Below are 17883 nucleotides of genomic sequence, written 5' to 3' on the forward strand. Positions count from 1 at the left end.
CGCCTACTCGGTTTGTGGCAAGTTAGTCTGCATGAAATTGGTGGATTCGGCGTTTTTTATGTTTGATATACTAAGAACCTACTCTCGCTCTAATCAAATGTTTGCTTTTATTATATACCTTGGAGTTGTGCGTGCGATTCCCTTGTGCTCGAGGTTGGTGTAAGTCGCCAGTATAAGTGAAACTTTCGCCAGCCGAGAATCGAACGTAAGAATAGATATCTGCTAGGTGCATACGGCCGAACAGGGGCTCTCAACTCGTGCTGTATAGATCCCACTATTCCACCTTTTGTTCAGTGCTATGAAAGTGTGTAGGGTTCATCTCAATTCGAATCTCTCATTCTTCTTACATATTTCAACTCTGCAGAACACATCTTCCCACGGCCCCACCTATCCATGCCCGTCTTATTTAGCACCGCGCCTCACGTCATGATCTCTGCACCAATTACTCTCACTTTATCTTCTACTTGATAGCTTTGATAATTCTTGCTATTTCTATCTGTCAAATACCTTACCTTGGATAATACAAACCATGCCTACTAACTTTGACAAACAAACATATTGGCACCACCGTTTCTCCACCGAAACCTCCTTTGAATGGCTTCTCAGCTCCACCGACTTCATCTGCATCCTAAAACCTCTTCTTGGCAATCTTGAGCCTTTATCAACTCGTATCCTACATCTCGGCTCCGGGACCAGCGACTTACACAATCACTTTCGCCAACTAGGCTTTCTAGACGTCACAAATGTCGATTACGAGCCTCTAGCAGTGGAACGTGGACGACGGCTTGAGGAACAAGCCTTTGGCGATGTAAAGATGAAGTACGCAGTAGCAAACGCTACAAAATCTCTATTAGTATCAAGCAACAGCAATGACCAAGGAACATACAACAACGACAAATTCGATCTTGTCGTAGATAAGAGCACTGCAGATGCCATCTCATGCGGCGGAGACGAACAAGTCCGTCTCATGGCTCAATGTGTTGGGGAATGTCTTGCAAACGGCGCCATTTGGGTTTCAATGAGTTACTCTGCGTCGCGATTTGACATTGGCGGGCTTCCTTTTGATGTCGAGGTTTTGGCAAGGATTTCGACGCCGAAAAATGCAGTGACGGATCCGGACATCTTTCACTGGTGCTATCTGCTGCGACCGAAATAGTAACTCTGTTTTGGACGAGAGAAGACGTTTAACTTGCAGTTGGACTGGGATTCCAACGGTTTCACGCAGCGATGAAAGATTAGCTGCTCAAAGATTGAACAGTAACTGATTGGAGATGGTTCAGCTGCAAAAAAGCAAAATCACTGGTGTGTGATAAACTCCTGGCCTCGAGGGCAGCTATTCAGCAAAAGGAATATAGCCACGCAAAAGTCTCCATCTATACCTAGGAGCGTTAATGTTTGCGACTCGGTCATAATTTGGAAATAGACGAGAAAGGCATTGAGGCAAGAAACAAATAATATATTATACCTAGCTTATCAGAAGCAATTCCATCCCTCTAATGCCCCTCTCTATAATTGTAGCGTGTTATATCATGTATACCGAGATGCCCATCCATTGTACCTTCTATCCCGTTACCTTTAATACCCCCCCTCTAATTCGAGCTATGCCGACAAATCTCAAGCTTCTTCCTCACTAATCCCTCAATCTGTCTCCATCGTTTCTCCAGAAGCGCCCTCTGGTTTTCCCTTCCAACCTTGAGCTCCCCAATCTGCTGCAATCGCTTCACAACAACATCCCTCAACAATTCCTCAAGTAAACCCACAAGGTATTCATCAACCCGATCCTGAACAAGTCGCCCCTTTTCCTTACCGTTAAGGAACTCGTGAAACTGCTTCGTCGTACAGCAAAGCAACCGCAAAACTCCCTGCGTGCGGCGAAACTCCTCGGTCGAAGATGCCAGAGGATACTCCCCCAGTAAATCTCGCTTCTTGAGTTCTTCCCTGTGATTCTTGCTTAGCTTAGGAAACACCACATCGTCGATGTAGACGTCATCCGATGGGTTCTCATCAGGGATGAATCCATATTCCAGCAAGTTGTAGTCGTTGGAATGGCTACTGTATGAGATGAACAACTCTTCGCCCTTCTTGTACGCCCGATCCGCAACAATCTGGTACACATGACGCGAGTAATAGACTTTACACCCATCATCTGAATGATTAAACAAGTCGGCCACCGGGATCAGGGCCAGCCTGTCTTCCCAGGGGTACTTCAACGTCTCCGGCGTCTCGTTGTAAAACGACCGTGTATTGACAATCATCCAGGCATACGTATACTCCTCAATCGGAACGTCCGGAAATTCATCCCTGAAGGCACTCCAGCTGCTCTGAAACTCCTTTTCTCGTTTCCGGAGGTGATCTCTAGACTCCAGAGGCAAAAGATCACTCAGCTCCCTCGGCCACAACATGGGCATACCTGCTTCGAAACCACTCATCTCCGGCAACACAGCTTTCCAAGGCCTAAAGTGAGGAGTCTTGTCAAGTGCCAGCTCCGCAGTCAGCAACCCTTGGATGGTCGTGTCTGCAGGCAACTTCTCCCGCACCCTCGTAGACACGGACTCCAAGCAGCGTAGAACCCGGACAGGCACCCTCAGGATCTCCTCTTCAGCCTATTTTTGGGGGCGAGCAAACCGTTAGACCTATCCGAGTGCAAGTAAATCACCCAACCAGTCCGCTGTTTACCTTGATTTTGCGCGTGGCGAGAATCCCTGTGCCTCTGCCAGGGATCTTTCTTGGCTCGATGCCTCGGATGACTATCCCTTGCGCCTTGGCCCATGTTATGAGATTCTGCAGATGCCCCATGATCATGATGAAAGGAAAGGAAACGGTTCAAATTGAAAAGACGACAAAAGAAATCTAATTGAACATGATCCTCGACATATTGAGAGGGTGAAATGAGGGAGCGGCCAACATTGAGCAAGAAAGAGAGAATATGTCACGATAATGGGATGCTCCTTGGTATGGCGTTGTTAAGCTTTCATCGCCAAGTACCGCCATTTTGGCGCAGATTCGAGGTATATCCGATTACCCGGATAACAGCCATCTTTTTGTTTGCTCTACAGTAAATAAGCCACGGCCATGGCCGCCAAAAGGCACGAGCGACGATGCCGTTCTGTTTCGTGTTTGCGTCTGGAATGCATCACGGAAAATCATCCCGCCGAAGCGCCGCCTTACTAACATTGCATTGCATCAACATTTTGTCATGCATCAATTTGCTCCATAGAAAACTGGCGGTGACAATAACAACAGCTGCCTAAATACCTTATTCAGGATGTTTACATCGGATACTTACCAATCTGTATTACTCGTCCATACGATACGATACATGTACACAATTCCCATCGAATTTAATCTATGTGATGCATGTGGGCCGCAAAAGGCAGCATGGAAGCCCGGCGATTCTATTCGTTCATGATGCAAATGCGCATTGATTGTTATCCACCGTTTACGGCATGCCGACTGCTGAAAAGTTCGTGCGTAAGACGTGCATTAGCACACATCAAGGAGTGGGTAAACAAACACCAAGACTCCTATCCCCACGGCACCCACAGTCATTTCTGGGCTGGTAAACATTGGCTTATAGGGGCAACCCGTGTATCATCTCAGCGCTCTGCAGGAACAGGCGGCTGCTAATTTGCCCCCATGCTCGAATCTACTCTGTACAGTATGCCGAACTGGATGGCCCCGTCCAGCTCGAGGCAGCGATATTGATTGCCATTTCCATCATCACCATTTGCTCCCGTCTAGCCCCTACGGAATCCTCCTCCTCCGCCTCCTCTACCCCTTCCCCCTCCCCGTCCAAAAGCATGGCCCCCTCTCCCTCTCCCGCCTCCACCACCGCGACCCACGTCCTCTTCTTGACGCGGCCCCTTGGCCTTCCTCTCCTTCCTCTCTTCCGGGCTGGCATCCCACAGGTTGTCAATGCCCAAAAGCTCACAAAATGCCGTCGTCTGCGGGTTTGTGTACTCCTCGGGCTGGTTATCGACAATCTCAGGCGTGCCGAGAACGTGTGGAGGCGCCGTGATCTCAAAGTTTTCCGGCACATCCATCTTCCCCTTTTGCACGATATTCTCTTCAACCCATGCTCTCTCTGCTTCAATCAGGGGGAGATAGTTCTCCTCGCCTAAATCTTCAGGCACTTGGGCTGTGTGATCACCAAAAATGTTGAATTTGTGAAAGGCACGAGTGATGGCTAGCCACTCAGCATCGTACTGAAGTCGATATCGAGGGCCCGAGGTTTGCGGTGGATGTAGCGATAGTTGCTCCTTTTTAAACGGCTCAACCTCGCATAGCTGAAGGAAATGTCGTCCAGGTAGACACTTGTCCAATGCTAGAAAGCGGACTTCTCCGTTTTCGATGCCTGGAGGGACTGGTTGACCTGGTGTGCGTCTCACCTTTGCTGTAGGACGAGCAAATGATGCAGGCAGCTGTGCTCTCAAATCTTCAGGAACGTCGCCCGTAGTTGTCTCGGCTCCTCCTGCAGCTCCAGCCTCTGGAGCTTCTGCAGTCACATCTTTGGTGGTATCGTTGGGCTTTTCGACATCTTCGTCGTCCATGTCCAAGTCAATCTCGTCAGGATTATCTTGGACGGGAGGCGCCGCTTCAGGGGGGCCATCCACCTGAACAACCTCCTTTGCACCTGATGCGTCGTATTTCCTGAGGGCGGCGAATTTCACGTGGTGATGTGCAGAGAACCAATACTGCGGTCGTAGCCGGTCCATGACATATTCCGCAGCCACACTGCCCAGAGACCCATCCATAGAATCGCGCCTCAGAAATGGCTTTCTTCTGAATAATGCATTGAGATCCCCATGAGTCTCGACCTGTCGTGGCCAGTCGTGGCTGAGGCCGACGTCAACCTGCGTCTGTAGCAGCAGCAACTTTCGGACATCAATCTCTCTAACCGAGTAGAACGATTTGACGTCGCTGCCGGTGAAAGGAAGCCGTTCATGATGCGGCCTGCGGTAGTTGACGCCTCTCCAAATTCCAGACATGCCAGCAATGCGAATTGGCCCCAGCCGGACGACGTTGGCAGCCCCGAGATAGTAGATATTGGGAGCAACCCAGCCGCCGTAGTAGAGCTCCCAAGCATGGGAGGCAGCCTCATGGTTGCCGCCGATGAAGATGGTCAGGTAGGGCGCCTTCTTTCTGCCAGCGTAGTAGTCGTGAAAGTCGCCGAGTTCGCGATACTTGACGGGACAGGACATGACGGTCAAGTCGGCCGCATTGCGCACAGCCTACGAATATCAGCGACAGACACACATCGCTACAGAGCTTTTATGATGAGTACCTGAAAATCGCCTCCAATGATAAGCACATCGACGCCATCCCAGCCGCGCTGTTGGGCCGACCGTTCGACCGAGGCGTATATCGCGTTGAGCTTGGCATGGCCCTGAGAAGAAAAGCAAGTCAATCGAAGCCACCACCGACAGCTGATAGAGACACGGTATAGAAAGACTCACGCAGCCCTCAACAGCAATGCGAACCCCCTGAGACTCGAACGCTGCCATTTTCGAGGTCGAGTGCCCAAAGTGCTGTCGAAAAAGAAAGGTGAATGAGTTGGGCTTAGCGCGTGTCCACGCCAACGGGACTCGGCGTACAAGGCGTATCATATCAATGTTTGCCAGACAGCCCGGAAATAGCCTCCAGGTAAGCCAGAATCACTGCTGTTCGCCCTGAAAAGAAGGGCCGACGCCTACAATTATGAATGCCCGGTGCACTGTGACGGGGATATTTCGCACCGGCCGGGATTGAGTTGAGTCACAGAACTTGATATGCAGCCAGTGTGGCGTGATTGCTTGTAAGAGTCACAGGTGCTGCATCTGCATGCATGGAGCAGGAATGAAAGAGTCATCTTTCCTTGTTCGTGTTTGAGGGATGTTTTTGATTGGCAATTGTAAAATGAGCCGTTGATTATACATCTGCGAATTGGTAGCATACAGGTAGCATACAGGCATACGGAGTTCTCCATCAGTACAAATGATACGAAAAGTCATACGTCTACAAAGAGTAAAGCATTCAGCCAAGCATGTGCCCCTACAAAAAAAGCGAGATCTCAATGTAAGAATTGCGAGTCAAGCAGAGTGAGAGGGATGCAATCAATCTTCCAAATCTAATAGACGTTCAACCCACGGAGGAGTGAGAGAGGAACGCATATGCTGAGATGGATGTCACCAAAGGATCATCACCATGAGTATCACTGTAAACACAAATCGCTGTTGTGATTGGTTATTCTTAGTATTAGGGACGAGGCGTATTGCTTTCCTCTTCTAGGTGGTAGTTCTGTAATCGGTGTGGTATCATGTCTTCGTCTCATATTCTTCTTCTTCTTCATAGATCATCCATGGCAGGGCACCATTCATTTCGTGCTCATGTTGGCCCTGTCAAACAACGTTAGAAGCGCCTATAGCTCGACTCCCACATGGCTTACTGATCCAAGCCCAGGTAATCGGCCGCGGCCAACAGCTCAAGGCAGAGCTCTACAGGAATGTCCATGTCGGGCACGTCCTCGCTGTTTCTGTAACGATACCAGTAGTGGAAGTACTCGACCACTTTGTCGAGCACCATTCCGCTGTCGGCAGTCAGTCAGCCCAGTTCGGACACGACGTGGAATCATGGCAGCAGGCATTTCCAAGGTGGTTTTTTCTTCTTGGTCGGTTCAAGTGTAGTTGCAGCATCAGCCAGACCAGCGAGCACACTCTCCCGAGACAATTGAGTCCGGGTGAGATGGCAGCGTTCTGTCAAGTCATGCTCGTGAATTGTCGTCACCCCACGCAGACAGTTTCATCGCCGTGCATAGCAAATCTTACCTCATCTCTTGGAACACGCATCTGGCGTCCTTGGCCTCGACGAATTGACCTGCACAAACATGTGAGCAGGCAGAGGAACATGTAAGAGATATCGACGGCTCCCAGGGTGTTCTTTCACGCACTCCTCGGGTCCAGCATGCCCTTGATGATGGGGCTCACCATGGCAGCCTCACGCAGCACGACAAACTCGAATCCGTCTCCGGAAACGAGCGTCACGTACTTGCTGGGCGGAGCGAGATCCATGGTGAATATTTGCGCAAAAGCAAAAAAAGGGAGAGGGAGGAATAATAAAGGGAGAATAGAAGCCGCGTGTGGTGGAAAAAGAAAAAAAAAAGAGCTTTATACTCGTACTGCAAATTTCGACTCGCCGTGCTCGCGTCTACCCAGGCAAAAGGCTGGACAGGCACAGGGCAGGTTAAGAATTTTCGCGAGCGGCTAATGCACGGACCAACCTCGGAGCCGGAACAACCCGCCCCAGCCACTCGCCAATGTCCGTCACGTCAGTGCACCGCCATGCGTTGCCCGGCCAACTGTTTACTCAGCCCTTTGGGCTCCGGTTTCCATCCCCCGTCTGCACCAGATGCAGCAACAAGTCCTGTCCCACCAACTGTCTCGTTGCCCGGAGCGAACAGCAATAGCAACAGCAGAGCCAAGTACAACATCGTCATCTCCCCCCCCCAGCCTCTGCATCCCGTCCGTCTTGCAAACCTTCAGCTACGGGGGCTGCGCTACAGTCGAACTCGTCGCCGCATCGGATCCCACACCGCCGCAGCTTGCTTTGTTCCGTCTTAATCTCTTTTTTTTCTCTTCTCTTTCTTGTTATTATTTTCTTGTTCCTTGTTCCCTTACACCGCATTGTTTGCATGCCGGCCGGATTCTTTGTTTCTGCCGCGGTGCCCACTCCTATTCTTTGTTGAGCAGCTTCAGCATTCCAGTCGAGAGAGGAGAAGCTCCGTTGGCTGCTCTGAGACAAGCTCTCTCTCCCCCAGCACCCGCTCCCACCATGGCGGCGTATCAGAACCGCAACTCGCAGTATGCGACGGGCAGCAACGAGAAGCGCGGCCAGCGCACCCGCTCCAGCGAGGGAACTGTCAGTACAACCATGAGCTCATCGTCAGGCCGCGAATCAGCAGCGACTCACGTAACGGAGGCCCCGACATATTCGAAGAAGATTGTCGTTGTAGGAGACGGCGGATGCGGCAAGACATGTCTGCTCATCAGCTACAGCCAGGGCTATTTTCCAGAGGTAAGCATCCCCAGGGCTCCAGCCGCAGCCGCAGCCTTGTCGCCTTTTTGTTTGTCGCGTACCGTACCTTGCACAAAGACGAGAAACGGATGCTGACGGCCGCCTCCCTCGCGGGCAGAAATATGTTCCTACAGTATTCGAAAACTACATCACCTACCCGACGCACCCGCCCACCGGCAAGACGGTAGAGCTCGCCTTGTGGGATACCGCCGGCCAAGAAGAATACGATCGCCTCCGTCCCTTGTCGTACCCGGAAACCGACCTCATCTTCGTTTGCTTCGCCATCGATTGCCCCAATTCGCTGGACAATGTCATGGACAAGGCATGTCCCCCCTTTCTCTTCCTCTCCCCCCTTTTAACCTGAACCGGCATACGTCACTCGTCGGCGACTTCCAATCTGCTAACTCTGGCCACAGTGGTACCCCGAGGTTCTGCATTTCTGCCCTTACACCCCCCTGATTCTGGTCGGCCTGAAATCAGATCTCCGACACAAGAAATCCTGCATCGACATGCTCAAGACCCAGGGACTCACGCCTGTCACCGCAGAGCAGGGAATGGCTGTTGCCAAGAAGATGGGAGCCCAGTATATGGAGTGCAGCAGTAAGGAAATGCGAGGTGTCGACGAAATCTTCGAGCAGGCCATCATGACGGTTGTGGCCAACGACCGGAGGAACATGGAGACGCCCACCGCGTTGGCTGCGTCCGCGGGCGATGGGAAGACACAAGCTCCCGTGGTAGGGGGCCTTAAGAGGAAGAAGAGAAAGTGTCAATTTCTCTAAAGGGCTCGCTCGAAAATCTCGGAATGCTCATCATTTCTGCACCGGCAGCAGAAGGCAGCACGCCGTCGAGGGTGGATTTGTTCTTGGGCGTCGAGAGCGGGTTGCAGATGCGCGTGTGGACGCGGACGTGGATGCGGATACCGAAATTGTAATGACCGTCAGACGATTCCTTTACGACGACTTGCGCCCCCTTTACGAACGACGTCCAAACGGCCATGGTCCACGATTCAAGACGATGAAAGCGAGGTGGTGGAGAGACGAGCTGCTGGTGCATCTCTCTCTCTTCGAAAGAAAGCTACAGCCTGGTATATAAGCGGGAGTCCGCGTGGTTGATTTAAACATATTCGAGCCGGCCTCTCTTTTTTTGGATTTGCGCTTCAGGTCCTGCTATGCTAGCCTTTTGACGCATGGAAGGGAAGGGCGGATTGTGGGAGCCACGAACTTTTCTAAACGCAACTAGGAAACGGCGGTGGTGACGTTTTTTTTGCGAACCTTTGTGTGGTCTTTTAGTACTCTTTTTTACCATTCTCTTTTGTTTCGTGTTTCTTTTTTTCTCTCTATCCACTTTTGCGTCTTCTCTTATGTAGCATGATACTGTTGAGTTCAATCAGGTTTGGGATTGGGAGATTAAAAAATCATCATATTCACACCCCTATACCGGCTGTCTCTTGTCTTCCTACTTTCCCTTCCCTCCCCCTTTCATTTCCGATCCAGCGATCGTGTTGTAGTGATAGTGATAGTGTAGATTATACAAAGCGTAGATGGGCTGGGGGTACTTGGTGGGAAGGGGGGTATCTTTTCGCCCATGCGTGCTGTAGCAATATAATCTCTCGTTTGTTGTCTGCTTTGTTCTGTCCGCTCCCCTGTTTCTCTGTGTCTCGCTCTCTTGGGGTATCTTGATCTTTTTCTACTCTTGCATTGTCTCGTCGTCGTCGTCGTTGTGCTTTGCGGCGTCTTGTTGTTGTTGTTGTTCGGTCTGTTTATTGGCTTCTTCGTCTTTGCCCATTACGTTTTCGAATTGTGACCAGAGGGCTTCTACGGAAGAGAATTCGTTGCCGACCTAATGTCCAATGGTTAGCCCATATCGTCATCCAATACCGTGTAATTTGGAATTTGGGGGTTAGACGAACGGCGATGATGGCTTCGAGAGAGCGATTCAATTTGTTGATGTTGCCGAGGACTTGCTCGAAGCTCTAAAGAACCCCCCCCAACCCACGATGTCAGCATAACAAAACAACAACTTGTTCTTTCTGACTCTTTGGTAGGAGGAAACGGAACGTACTTCGGCAATGTCGCCGACGAGGGCTTCTCGCTGCTGTTCGTAGTAGGCTCTGCTGCTGGCGGTGCCGGCGCCGCCGTTGCGGGTGTCCATTTGCGAGGACCGGCTGCTGGTATTCAGATGTGGTTATTCCGTGCTTTGTTTGTGTTCGAGGCGAAGTGAATTGGTTTTTTTGGTTATGTGTGGTTTTGTTGGAGTTGTAAGAGGCAAGTTTTGGAGGTTGCGCGACGCGTTGAGTGGCTGGAACGGGATATTCTGCAGCTTTTCTCCAGCTTCTGCTGTAAGCTCATGGTGGGGTTGGGCATGTTTTGTCTCTTTTGCCAATGACGTGCCCCGCCAGCGATCTCAAACATTCTCCAATTCGATGTCGATAAATACAATTGGAGGTTATTCGCCAGACTCAGCCATATTTCTAATTGAGATGTAAATCAAGATTCATATACTGAAAATATACTTCATTATTCGAGAGAAATATCATACAAACATCGCCACAAAGCGATCCTCCTCCACAACCACCACCTGCAATTCTCGCACTGCAGTCCTGTCTGTCCAAACTCAAAAAACATCCTGTGATACTCGCAATTCCATAAACAACTCGTTTTTTTTTTAAACAAAGAGCAAAACACACCAGATCCGCCCCCTTCCAGTTCGCAGTCGTCTCCGTCAGTCAACATTGCATGAACCTACCCCGAGACGTCATATATAATCCCCCAAGTACCCCAAAGTGCCCCTCTATAGATTTACACCAAACTCGTGTAGATTGATGACTGTAAAGACGCGTATACAAAAACTTGGAAAAACAACGACCAACAGAAAGGCAAACACATGGATTATAATGAGGGGCATGCTGTTCCCCCCTTCGCTCATCCAATGCTCGTCAATGCTCGTCAACAGGCGCTCTTCAGCGGCCGTACCTATCGGGGTGCCTGTCGTACTCGTGAGGTCGAAGACTACCCCGATTCATGATGTCACGCGGGTCTCTCGGGTCTCTTGGATCTCTGGGGTCTCGCAAGTCTCTTGGGTCTCGATCTCGTGGATCTCTTTGATCCCTCGGGTCTCTCGAGTCCCGTAGCTGCAACTCTCTTGGGTCCGGTGCCGGGTAACCATGTACTTGAGGCTGAGGTGGCGGCGGCCCGCGACTATCGTAAACGCTTGGAGTATAACTTCGGCCAGGCGGGACATCTCTCGGGTCTCTAGGATCTCTTGGATCCCGAGGATCTCGTGGTAGCGCTGGCCCCGGAGTTGACGTGTAACGCGGGTATGGCTGTGCACTGGAAGACATGGGCTCCGGCGCTCGTGTCGTCTGCGGATAGCGAGACTGCAGCGAGTGCTGCTGCGACAAGCCCGAGGTGCCCTGTCCGTATATTGAAGGAGGCCGGTCATCTCTCAGGGACATGTGCTGTTGGGGCGGTGGAGCGGCTGCTGGCCATGCCGGTGCGGGAGTACCTGGTTTTGTCGAAGGATGCTGGGATCCCCAAGCCGGTTGAGCGTGCTGAGGAGGCGCCTGTGTTGCCTTGGGAGGTTGGGATGGCCAACTGTTGCCTTGTGGTCGAATATCAGAAGGTTGAGCTTGATGGCCAGACGACGGCCAGACGTTATCACGGCTACTTGGTGGAATTTCACGACTCCTTGACGATGAGTGAGTTGCGTATTGCTGTGTCGGCGGCGAGGTGATATGCGCTGACTGAGGCCCTCCTCCGTAGGCTGTGGGATAACCTGTCTGGGACTGATATTGGGGCTGGCTTGACTGTGGGGGTGGAGGGTAACGCTGAGAGATCTGGGGAGAGTTCGTTCCGCTTGCTGGATGGCTTTGTGGATATGCGTGCCGTCCGTAATAATCAACCTCTACCGCGGAATCAGATGGCATGCTTCGGTGTCCACTAATATGCTGCGAGGAGACCGGCGAGGCAGAATAAGGAGGTTTTAGAGAAGGCATGGCTGATGCTCCACTGGATGGCGCTCGCCCATAAGGAGAATAGTGAGAGTCTGTTTCCCGGCGAATCGGAGGGGCTTGTGTAGGTGCGGCCGCAGGTGGTGGAGGCCGACCGATGCCCTGGGACGGCGGCGTTGAAGATGGCCCAGGTGTGTGGCTTTGCGTAACCTCAGCGACTCGCTTAGGGGGCGGAGGATCATCGTTCAAAAGCGACATGATGTTTGACTTTCGGGGCTCAGGAGGTCGAGCAGGTGTAAGAGATGGCATTGAAGAAGGATGCTGAGGAGGTGGGGCGGCTGCACCGTAGGGTTCGTGTGGAGGGCCTGATGAGATCCTCTGCGGTGGAGGAGCCTGGGTTGGCCTGGAGGACGGAGGCGCCAGCGGAGGTGACTGTACCACAACAGGGTCAGAAAGCAACGACCGCATTGGCTGCTGTGGCGGAACCGACGTGGGATACGGTTGAGGAGCAACGGAGCGAGACGGTTCTTGGGATGACGGTCTCGTTAGTGAGAATGGCTCCCGAGGGCCTCCGCCATGGCTAAGCTGCTGTCGATGGCCACCATACGGTTCGTAACGGTGGAGTGGTGCTTCAGATTCCTGCTTCATTCTCATCGACTGCTGCTCCGCTTGTCGGAGTTCTCTCTCCCTCTCCCTCTCGCGCTCACGCTCACGCTCTATTTCCATTTCCCTTTCACGCATGAGCTGCTGCTGTTGCTGTTGCTGCTGTTGCTCCCTATGTTGCTGCTCCCTGTGCTGCTGCTCCCTGTGTTGCTGCTCCCTGTGTTGCTGCTCTCTTTGCTGCTGCTCTCTGTACCGCTTCTCCATGTTCATCCGGTCTAGCTGAACAGCGCGTTCACGCTCAGCCAGGACCTCGGAATGTGCTGGCTGCAGAGGCTGTGCCACAGATAAGGGGCGAGAATCCCGGAGTTCTGGGACTTGGCTAGCAGAAGGCTTCTGCGGTAGTGGGACTCGTTGGGGTTGAGCAGGCTCGCGCTCGCGTTCTGGAAAACCGAAAGGCGGCAACGCTTGGTGCAAGGTGCGGGCATTGGGGGATATGGCTTGCTGCGTAGCCTGGGGCACTGCATGAGACGGTACAGCAAGAGGTGCCTGGTTGGGTTGTGCCAGAGGAGCTTGGACTGGAGCCTGGGCAATCGGTACTCCGTAGCTGGGTATATGCTGCGTTTGCCTCAATGGCTGAGGAGGCGCGGGTTCAACCTTGGGCTGTGGAAGATCGCCATGGGGGTCGACAGCTCCTGGAGCCACCGCGATAGGCCTCGAGGTGCCAGACGCAGTGCCTTCAAATCTCCTACCACGCCCACCCGTAGTGGGCACAGGAGGATCAGGCCGTTTCTCTCCCCTAGCTCGCTTCGCATCCGCCTCTTGAGCAATTGCCTCCCATTCTGGTTTTCCAGAATCCTTCTGTCGAACGTAATAATTCTTCACCTATTGGTTTGATTCCACGTGAGTAAGCATTCTCAGCTCAAGAGGCAGGACAGGATACATACCATGACTGTTGTCTTTGAACCCATGTATTTCGCAATTGCCGACCAATCAGTACCGAATGTTCTTAGAAGCGCTGGGAAGTCATTGGCTTCAGACACGCTCCAATAGCTCGATGCCTGAGATAATTGCTTCCGTTCAGGAATGGCCTGCGTCAAGTTAAAGGTGGTGATGGATGACGGAGGAGGTGGGGGTGGTTCTGGCCGAAGTGAAGGTGCTGCCATGACTTCTGTGATGGATCCAGGGACGGCTACAGGCTTTGGCCTCTCAATGAGCTGTGGTTGCGGCACGGCAAACGGCGGCTGGATACCCGCTTGCAAGGGTTGTTCGTACGGCACCGGCAAACGATGAGGGTCGGATGGAGGAGGGCCCGGCAGGTATTCTGCAGCCACCGGGCGAGAATCAGCTCGGCCTCTTCCTTTCCCAGCTGCGGGTCCCGGCGCAGCTGCGAGGGTTTGGTTTGGCTTGGACGCCTTGGCCTCTTTGTCCTTTTCCTTCTCCTTGTCTTTGTCCTTATCCTTGGCCTTTCGCCTTCCCTTCCTTCCATCCACCTTTTCGGGCTGGTCACCTCTAGAAGCAGCAGATGCCCCGCGACGCCCAGGAGTTGCAGCAGGGGTGCTCTCGCCGTCCGTCTGAGGCTGTTCGAAGTTCCACGTAGGAGCAGCAGCTCGTCGGGGCCGTCGCCTTTCTCCATTCTCGCCGTTTTCCTGAGGCGTCTCTTCCCCTTCGGGCTCGCCGTTGCCGAGCTCCGAGACCAAGGCGCTGGATCTCTGTTTGCCCCGGCCACCCTTCTTCCGCCTCTTTGGCTGCTTCTTCAACTTCTCTTTGAGGTTGAGCTCTCCTTTCATCAGGTAATAATATTGAATGCAGGCGCGGAAGTCACGATTTGGAAGAGCTTCCGCAATCTTACCCCATTGCTTGGGACACTCCAGGTAGCGCTTCTCGAAAAGATGGGCTTCCTCTTCTGTGAAGTTATTGACGGGTTGAAACACGTGCCATGCGGAAACAAGCTTTTCTGTAGGGGTGAATCCAGACCGATCAAGGTACTGAACTCGTTGCTTTTCCGAATCGTCCCAGTACATGTCTGGAATGACAGCTTCCTTGTCGCTGCGATACTTCTCCTGTTGGATTCGTAACTCCCGTTCTTTCCTCTCCTCATCTTCTCGCATGGAAGCTTGAAGTACACGCTCGAGGTCGCGCTCTGTAGCAAATCTTCTGCCTGTTCCCCTGCCTTCTGGTTTCTGCTCGGGTGCTGGGGTACCTGTGGTCTCTGAAGGAGCCGAGACCGAAAACTTATCTCTGCTCTTTGTTGCCACAGGGTCATCTGACATGGTATACTCAAGATATTGCATATACTTTTCAGTATACTCCTCCTGCGCGCGCCGTTGCTCGGACGATCTATCGAGGTGCACCTTCTCAAGATACACGGCAACGAAATTATCAACAACAGGGTCCGATTCCAACGTTGCCAGAAACTCCCTATCTCGGTACCAGAGCGGGTGATTACTATAATCGTCGGGAAGACTGTCTACAGGCGGTGTTGACATGTATCGTCGGACTGTGGCAACCGCAGCGGCAGCCTGGACCTCCATGTACGCCTCATCTTCGGTTTCGGTCTCGTCATCTTCGTCTGCTACTTGAGATGGAGTGCTTGGAGGCTTGGTCTCTATTTCGGCAGGTTTCAACAAGGTGGTGGCCTCATCAATAGGTGGCAAAGTCTCTTCGGCGTTCGGAATAACTTCAGGTTCTTTATCCTCTTTGGTAGAGCCGTCTATTGTGGTTTCGATCATCGGCTCCGGTTCGTTATTAGGCTCAGGGGGCGGAAGCCTGGGTTCGTCATCAATGTCCATTTCCTCCGCCTTCGGCTGGCGATCCTCTTGCTCTTGCGGGATAACTTGCTCAACCTTTTCCTCCTTCTCTTCTTCAACTGGGGCTGGAATAAGTTGATCGCTACCAGGGCCAGGCTCTTGCACTTGAGTGTTCTCCTCGGTTTCTTTTGATACAAGAGGCTCGTCGTGAGAAACAGGGGGCTCTTCGTTCTGGGTCTCGGCAGGTTCAATTTCCATCTTTTCGCTCACAGGTACAGGCTCGGGTTCAGGACTTGTTGGAATTTCGCCCAACATCTCTGACAATCCTTCTCCCTCATTCAGTATCTTCACCATTGACCCATGCGATAGAGCCATGTAACGCTTAATCAACTCCACTGGCAAGTCTGGCTTTTGCAATTTGCTCAATTCAGCTTCAGTCTTGTTGATTTCCATATCGAAATAATCGCCCATATCTTCGTCGTCGGATTCGGGAGGCTCTTCCGGTTGAGTTTTCTTCGGAGGTAGAGAAAATCGAACAGCGCGGACCTTGAGCGGCTTGTGCTTTCGCTTCACAGGTACTGCCTCGGTAGGGCTTTTCGTTTCTTCGGTCGGTCCATTTTCCTGCGGCTTAGGAAGTGAGTCAAGCTTTGGGGGAGTGGGAGGCTGTCCAACAGAGTGCGCCGGAGACTCGGGAGGCTTTGCATCGTGATCCATCGATTCTGGCGGCTCGTAATCGGCCACGTCGTTTGGCAATGGCTTTTCGAACTCGCCTCGTGTAGTGATCTCGCCCGGCTCCTCACTATGATGAGCTCGCATTCTATTCTCTACCCCCAAGTAAGGATCTGATTTTTCATCGCTACTACGCGGTCGCTTTAGGTCAGAGGTCTCAACTTGGGAGACGCCCCGTTGCAGGGGAGGTTGAGGCGGGGTTGGCCGTTGTTGGACGAAGCTTTGCGATCTCATTACCTTGGGCGACTCGGGTGGCTGTTTCTTCAAACTTGGGTTGATCCATTGCTTGCTCGATGGGCGAGGGGCCTTGGGTTGCTGCAGTCTGGGACCTAGAGGGATAGGAGGGCTGTCGTGCGGTAAGACTTTTGAGGGTCCAGTGGGTGGCTGAGGAGTCTCGGGGGCTCCAGAAGCCTGCCCTGCAGACACCGGACGCTCTCCAAAGGCGCGGGGAGCAGTCGGTGGTGGCTTAGTCGTGACAGCGGCCGGGGTAGCCTGCGCATCACCAGTACTCGGAGCCCGGTTTGGCACAGATCCAAATGCCGGGGCTGATGGGGCTACAGGAGGGGGTGAAACGTCTTTGACTTGCGCGGCGGATTCCTGAGCCGCTCGCGCTTCCACTTTGGCACGGAAGAGCTCACGATTTTCCCCTCGATCCCTTTCATCGCGTGGGTCGCGGGCTTCAGGGTATCTGTCAGGACGCTCACGCTCGTCGCGCTCGCGGGCCCAGCGGCCTTCCTGAGAGCGACTGCGCTGGTAGCGGTCGCTACGGTCATCATACGGGACTCGTCCTCGCCCTCTCTCGGGCCAGTCGCCTCTTCCACGGCCTCCCCGCCCACGGAAGCCTCCACCTCGAGAAAATGGCGGTGCGTTGAAAACAGGCTCGGACGATGAAGAGCCGGCTGATGGAGGGCCACCGTCACGAGAACCGCGACGGGACCTGTCTGCGTCTAGCCCCGGGGGGATATCCCGATCGCGGAAATCTCGCGTCGGCGATCGTGCTCTTCCAATTGGCGATCTTCTCAGCCTGAAGTCTCTCTGCTCTCGCCAGTCTCGTTCTCGCTCCCGGTCTCGCTCCCGGCTTCTCTCATCTCGGAATCGGTCTCGATAGTCGATGTCTCTGTCCCTTCCCCTATCGCGGCTGTCGTCTCTGCCAGGCCACCCTCGGCCTCCTCTCCCTCGCCCCCGCCCGCCTCTGAAGTCGCCGGCAAACCCTCCTCCTCTCGGCCCGGCGGGAGGATCTATCAGCGCCTTGGGGCCACGGGGAGGTTCGCGGCGCAACTGATCCGCGAATACGTCCCTACCTGGAGGGAATGGCGCCGAATTTGTTCTAGCTTCTGCAGACGAGCGGCGCCTATCGCTGTCGCTATAGTGTGATGCCCGATCAAAGCGGTCCGGGGAGCGATCGCGATCTCGAGGAGATCTCGACCGCCGGTCCCCCCCGTCGTATCGATGCCTGAACGCCCTGCAGCAGGAAGTAGTGTGAGCAAGATGGCCAGTGACAGATGTAGAAGACAATCGCGGCTCGTCTCAAGGTGCCGTCGATGGCACCGGCTAAGGTTAAACAGCGGCATTCACGCGCGGTACGTACATGGTGAATGGCGGGCCAGTGCCGGATGAGACCCTGCAGAAATCCCGCAGGTCCCATCCAGAGGCCGGCGGCGTCGCGAAACCGGCACTGGAGATGCGTAACGAAGTCGGCTTCCGTGGTGTTGATCACGAGAATCTCAATCGCTCACTTCCTCGGCTAACAGGCGTTGTCTGCCCCGTTGCAGCGCAGGGGGTGGCTGGGAAAGCCGAGATCAAGAG

General features: G+C 53.2%; 7 protein-coding genes across 7 annotated transcripts; 2 read left to right on the forward strand and 5 right to left on the reverse strand.

Moving 5' to 3' along the window:
- Nucleotides 1-529: 529 nt before the first annotated feature.
- Nucleotides 530-1156, forward strand: Triagg1_7844 (uncharacterized protein; the record flags this gene model as incomplete). The annotated part of the gene is made up of 1 exon (XM_062902624.1): nt 530-1156. One exon carries the CDS (start codon nt 530-532, stop codon nt 1154-1156), a length of 627 nt encoding a protein of 208 aa, XP_062753177.1.
- A 433-nt stretch (nt 1157-1589) lies between these two features.
- Triagg1_7845 (uncharacterized protein) lies at nt 1590-2802 on the reverse strand (the record flags this gene model as incomplete). Its single annotated transcript, XM_062902625.1, has 2 exons — nt 1590-2603; nt 2677-2802. The coding sequence occupies 2 exons, from the start codon at nt 2800-2802 to the stop codon at nt 1590-1592; spliced, it is 1140 nt and encodes a 379-aa protein (XP_062753178.1).
- Nucleotides 2803-3737: 935 nt separating this feature from the next.
- Nucleotides 3738-5504, reverse strand: Triagg1_7846 (uncharacterized protein; the record flags this gene model as incomplete). The annotated part of the gene is made up of 3 exons (XM_062902626.1): nt 3738-5231; nt 5285-5386; nt 5457-5504. 3 exons carry the CDS (start codon nt 5502-5504, stop codon nt 3738-3740), a joined length of 1644 nt encoding a protein of 547 aa, XP_062753179.1.
- Nucleotides 5505-6352: 848 nt separating this feature from the next.
- On the reverse strand, nt 6353-7046 carry Triagg1_7847 (uncharacterized protein; the record flags this gene model as incomplete). The annotated part of the gene is made up of 4 exons (XM_062902627.1): nt 6353-6374; nt 6425-6565; nt 6804-6852; nt 6926-7046. The coding sequence occupies 4 exons, from the start codon at nt 7044-7046 to the stop codon at nt 6353-6355; spliced, it is 333 nt and encodes a 110-aa protein (XP_062753180.1).
- A 760-nt stretch (nt 7047-7806) lies between these two features.
- Triagg1_7848 (uncharacterized protein) lies at nt 7807-8980 on the forward strand (the record flags this gene model as incomplete). Its single annotated transcript, XM_062902629.1, has 4 exons — nt 7807-8049; nt 8168-8359; nt 8466-8783; nt 8831-8980. 4 exons carry the CDS (start codon nt 7807-7809, stop codon nt 8978-8980), a joined length of 903 nt encoding a protein of 300 aa, XP_062753181.1.
- Nucleotides 8981-9735: 755 nt separating this feature from the next.
- On the reverse strand, nt 9736-10200 carry Triagg1_7849 (uncharacterized protein; the record flags this gene model as incomplete). Its single annotated transcript, XM_062902630.1, has 2 exons — nt 9736-9888; nt 10111-10200. The coding sequence occupies 2 exons, from the start codon at nt 10198-10200 to the stop codon at nt 9736-9738; spliced, it is 243 nt and encodes an 80-aa protein (XP_062753182.1).
- An 808-nt stretch (nt 10201-11008) lies between these two features.
- Nucleotides 11009-17648, reverse strand: Triagg1_7850 (uncharacterized protein; the record flags this gene model as incomplete). Its single annotated transcript, XM_062902631.1, has 3 exons — nt 11009-13483; nt 13546-17539; nt 17626-17648. 3 exons carry the CDS (start codon nt 17646-17648, stop codon nt 11009-11011), a joined length of 6492 nt encoding a protein of 2163 aa, XP_062753183.1.
- Between the last annotated feature and the right edge of the window lie 235 nt (nt 17649-17883).

This window comes from Trichoderma aggressivum (assembly GCF_033847375.1).
Source record: "Trichoderma aggressivum f. europaeum strain CBS 100526 chromosome Unknown scaffold_036, whole genome shotgun sequence".
In the NCBI taxonomy this organism is placed as follows: Eukaryota; Fungi; Ascomycota; class Sordariomycetes; order Hypocreales; family Hypocreaceae; genus Trichoderma; species Trichoderma aggressivum.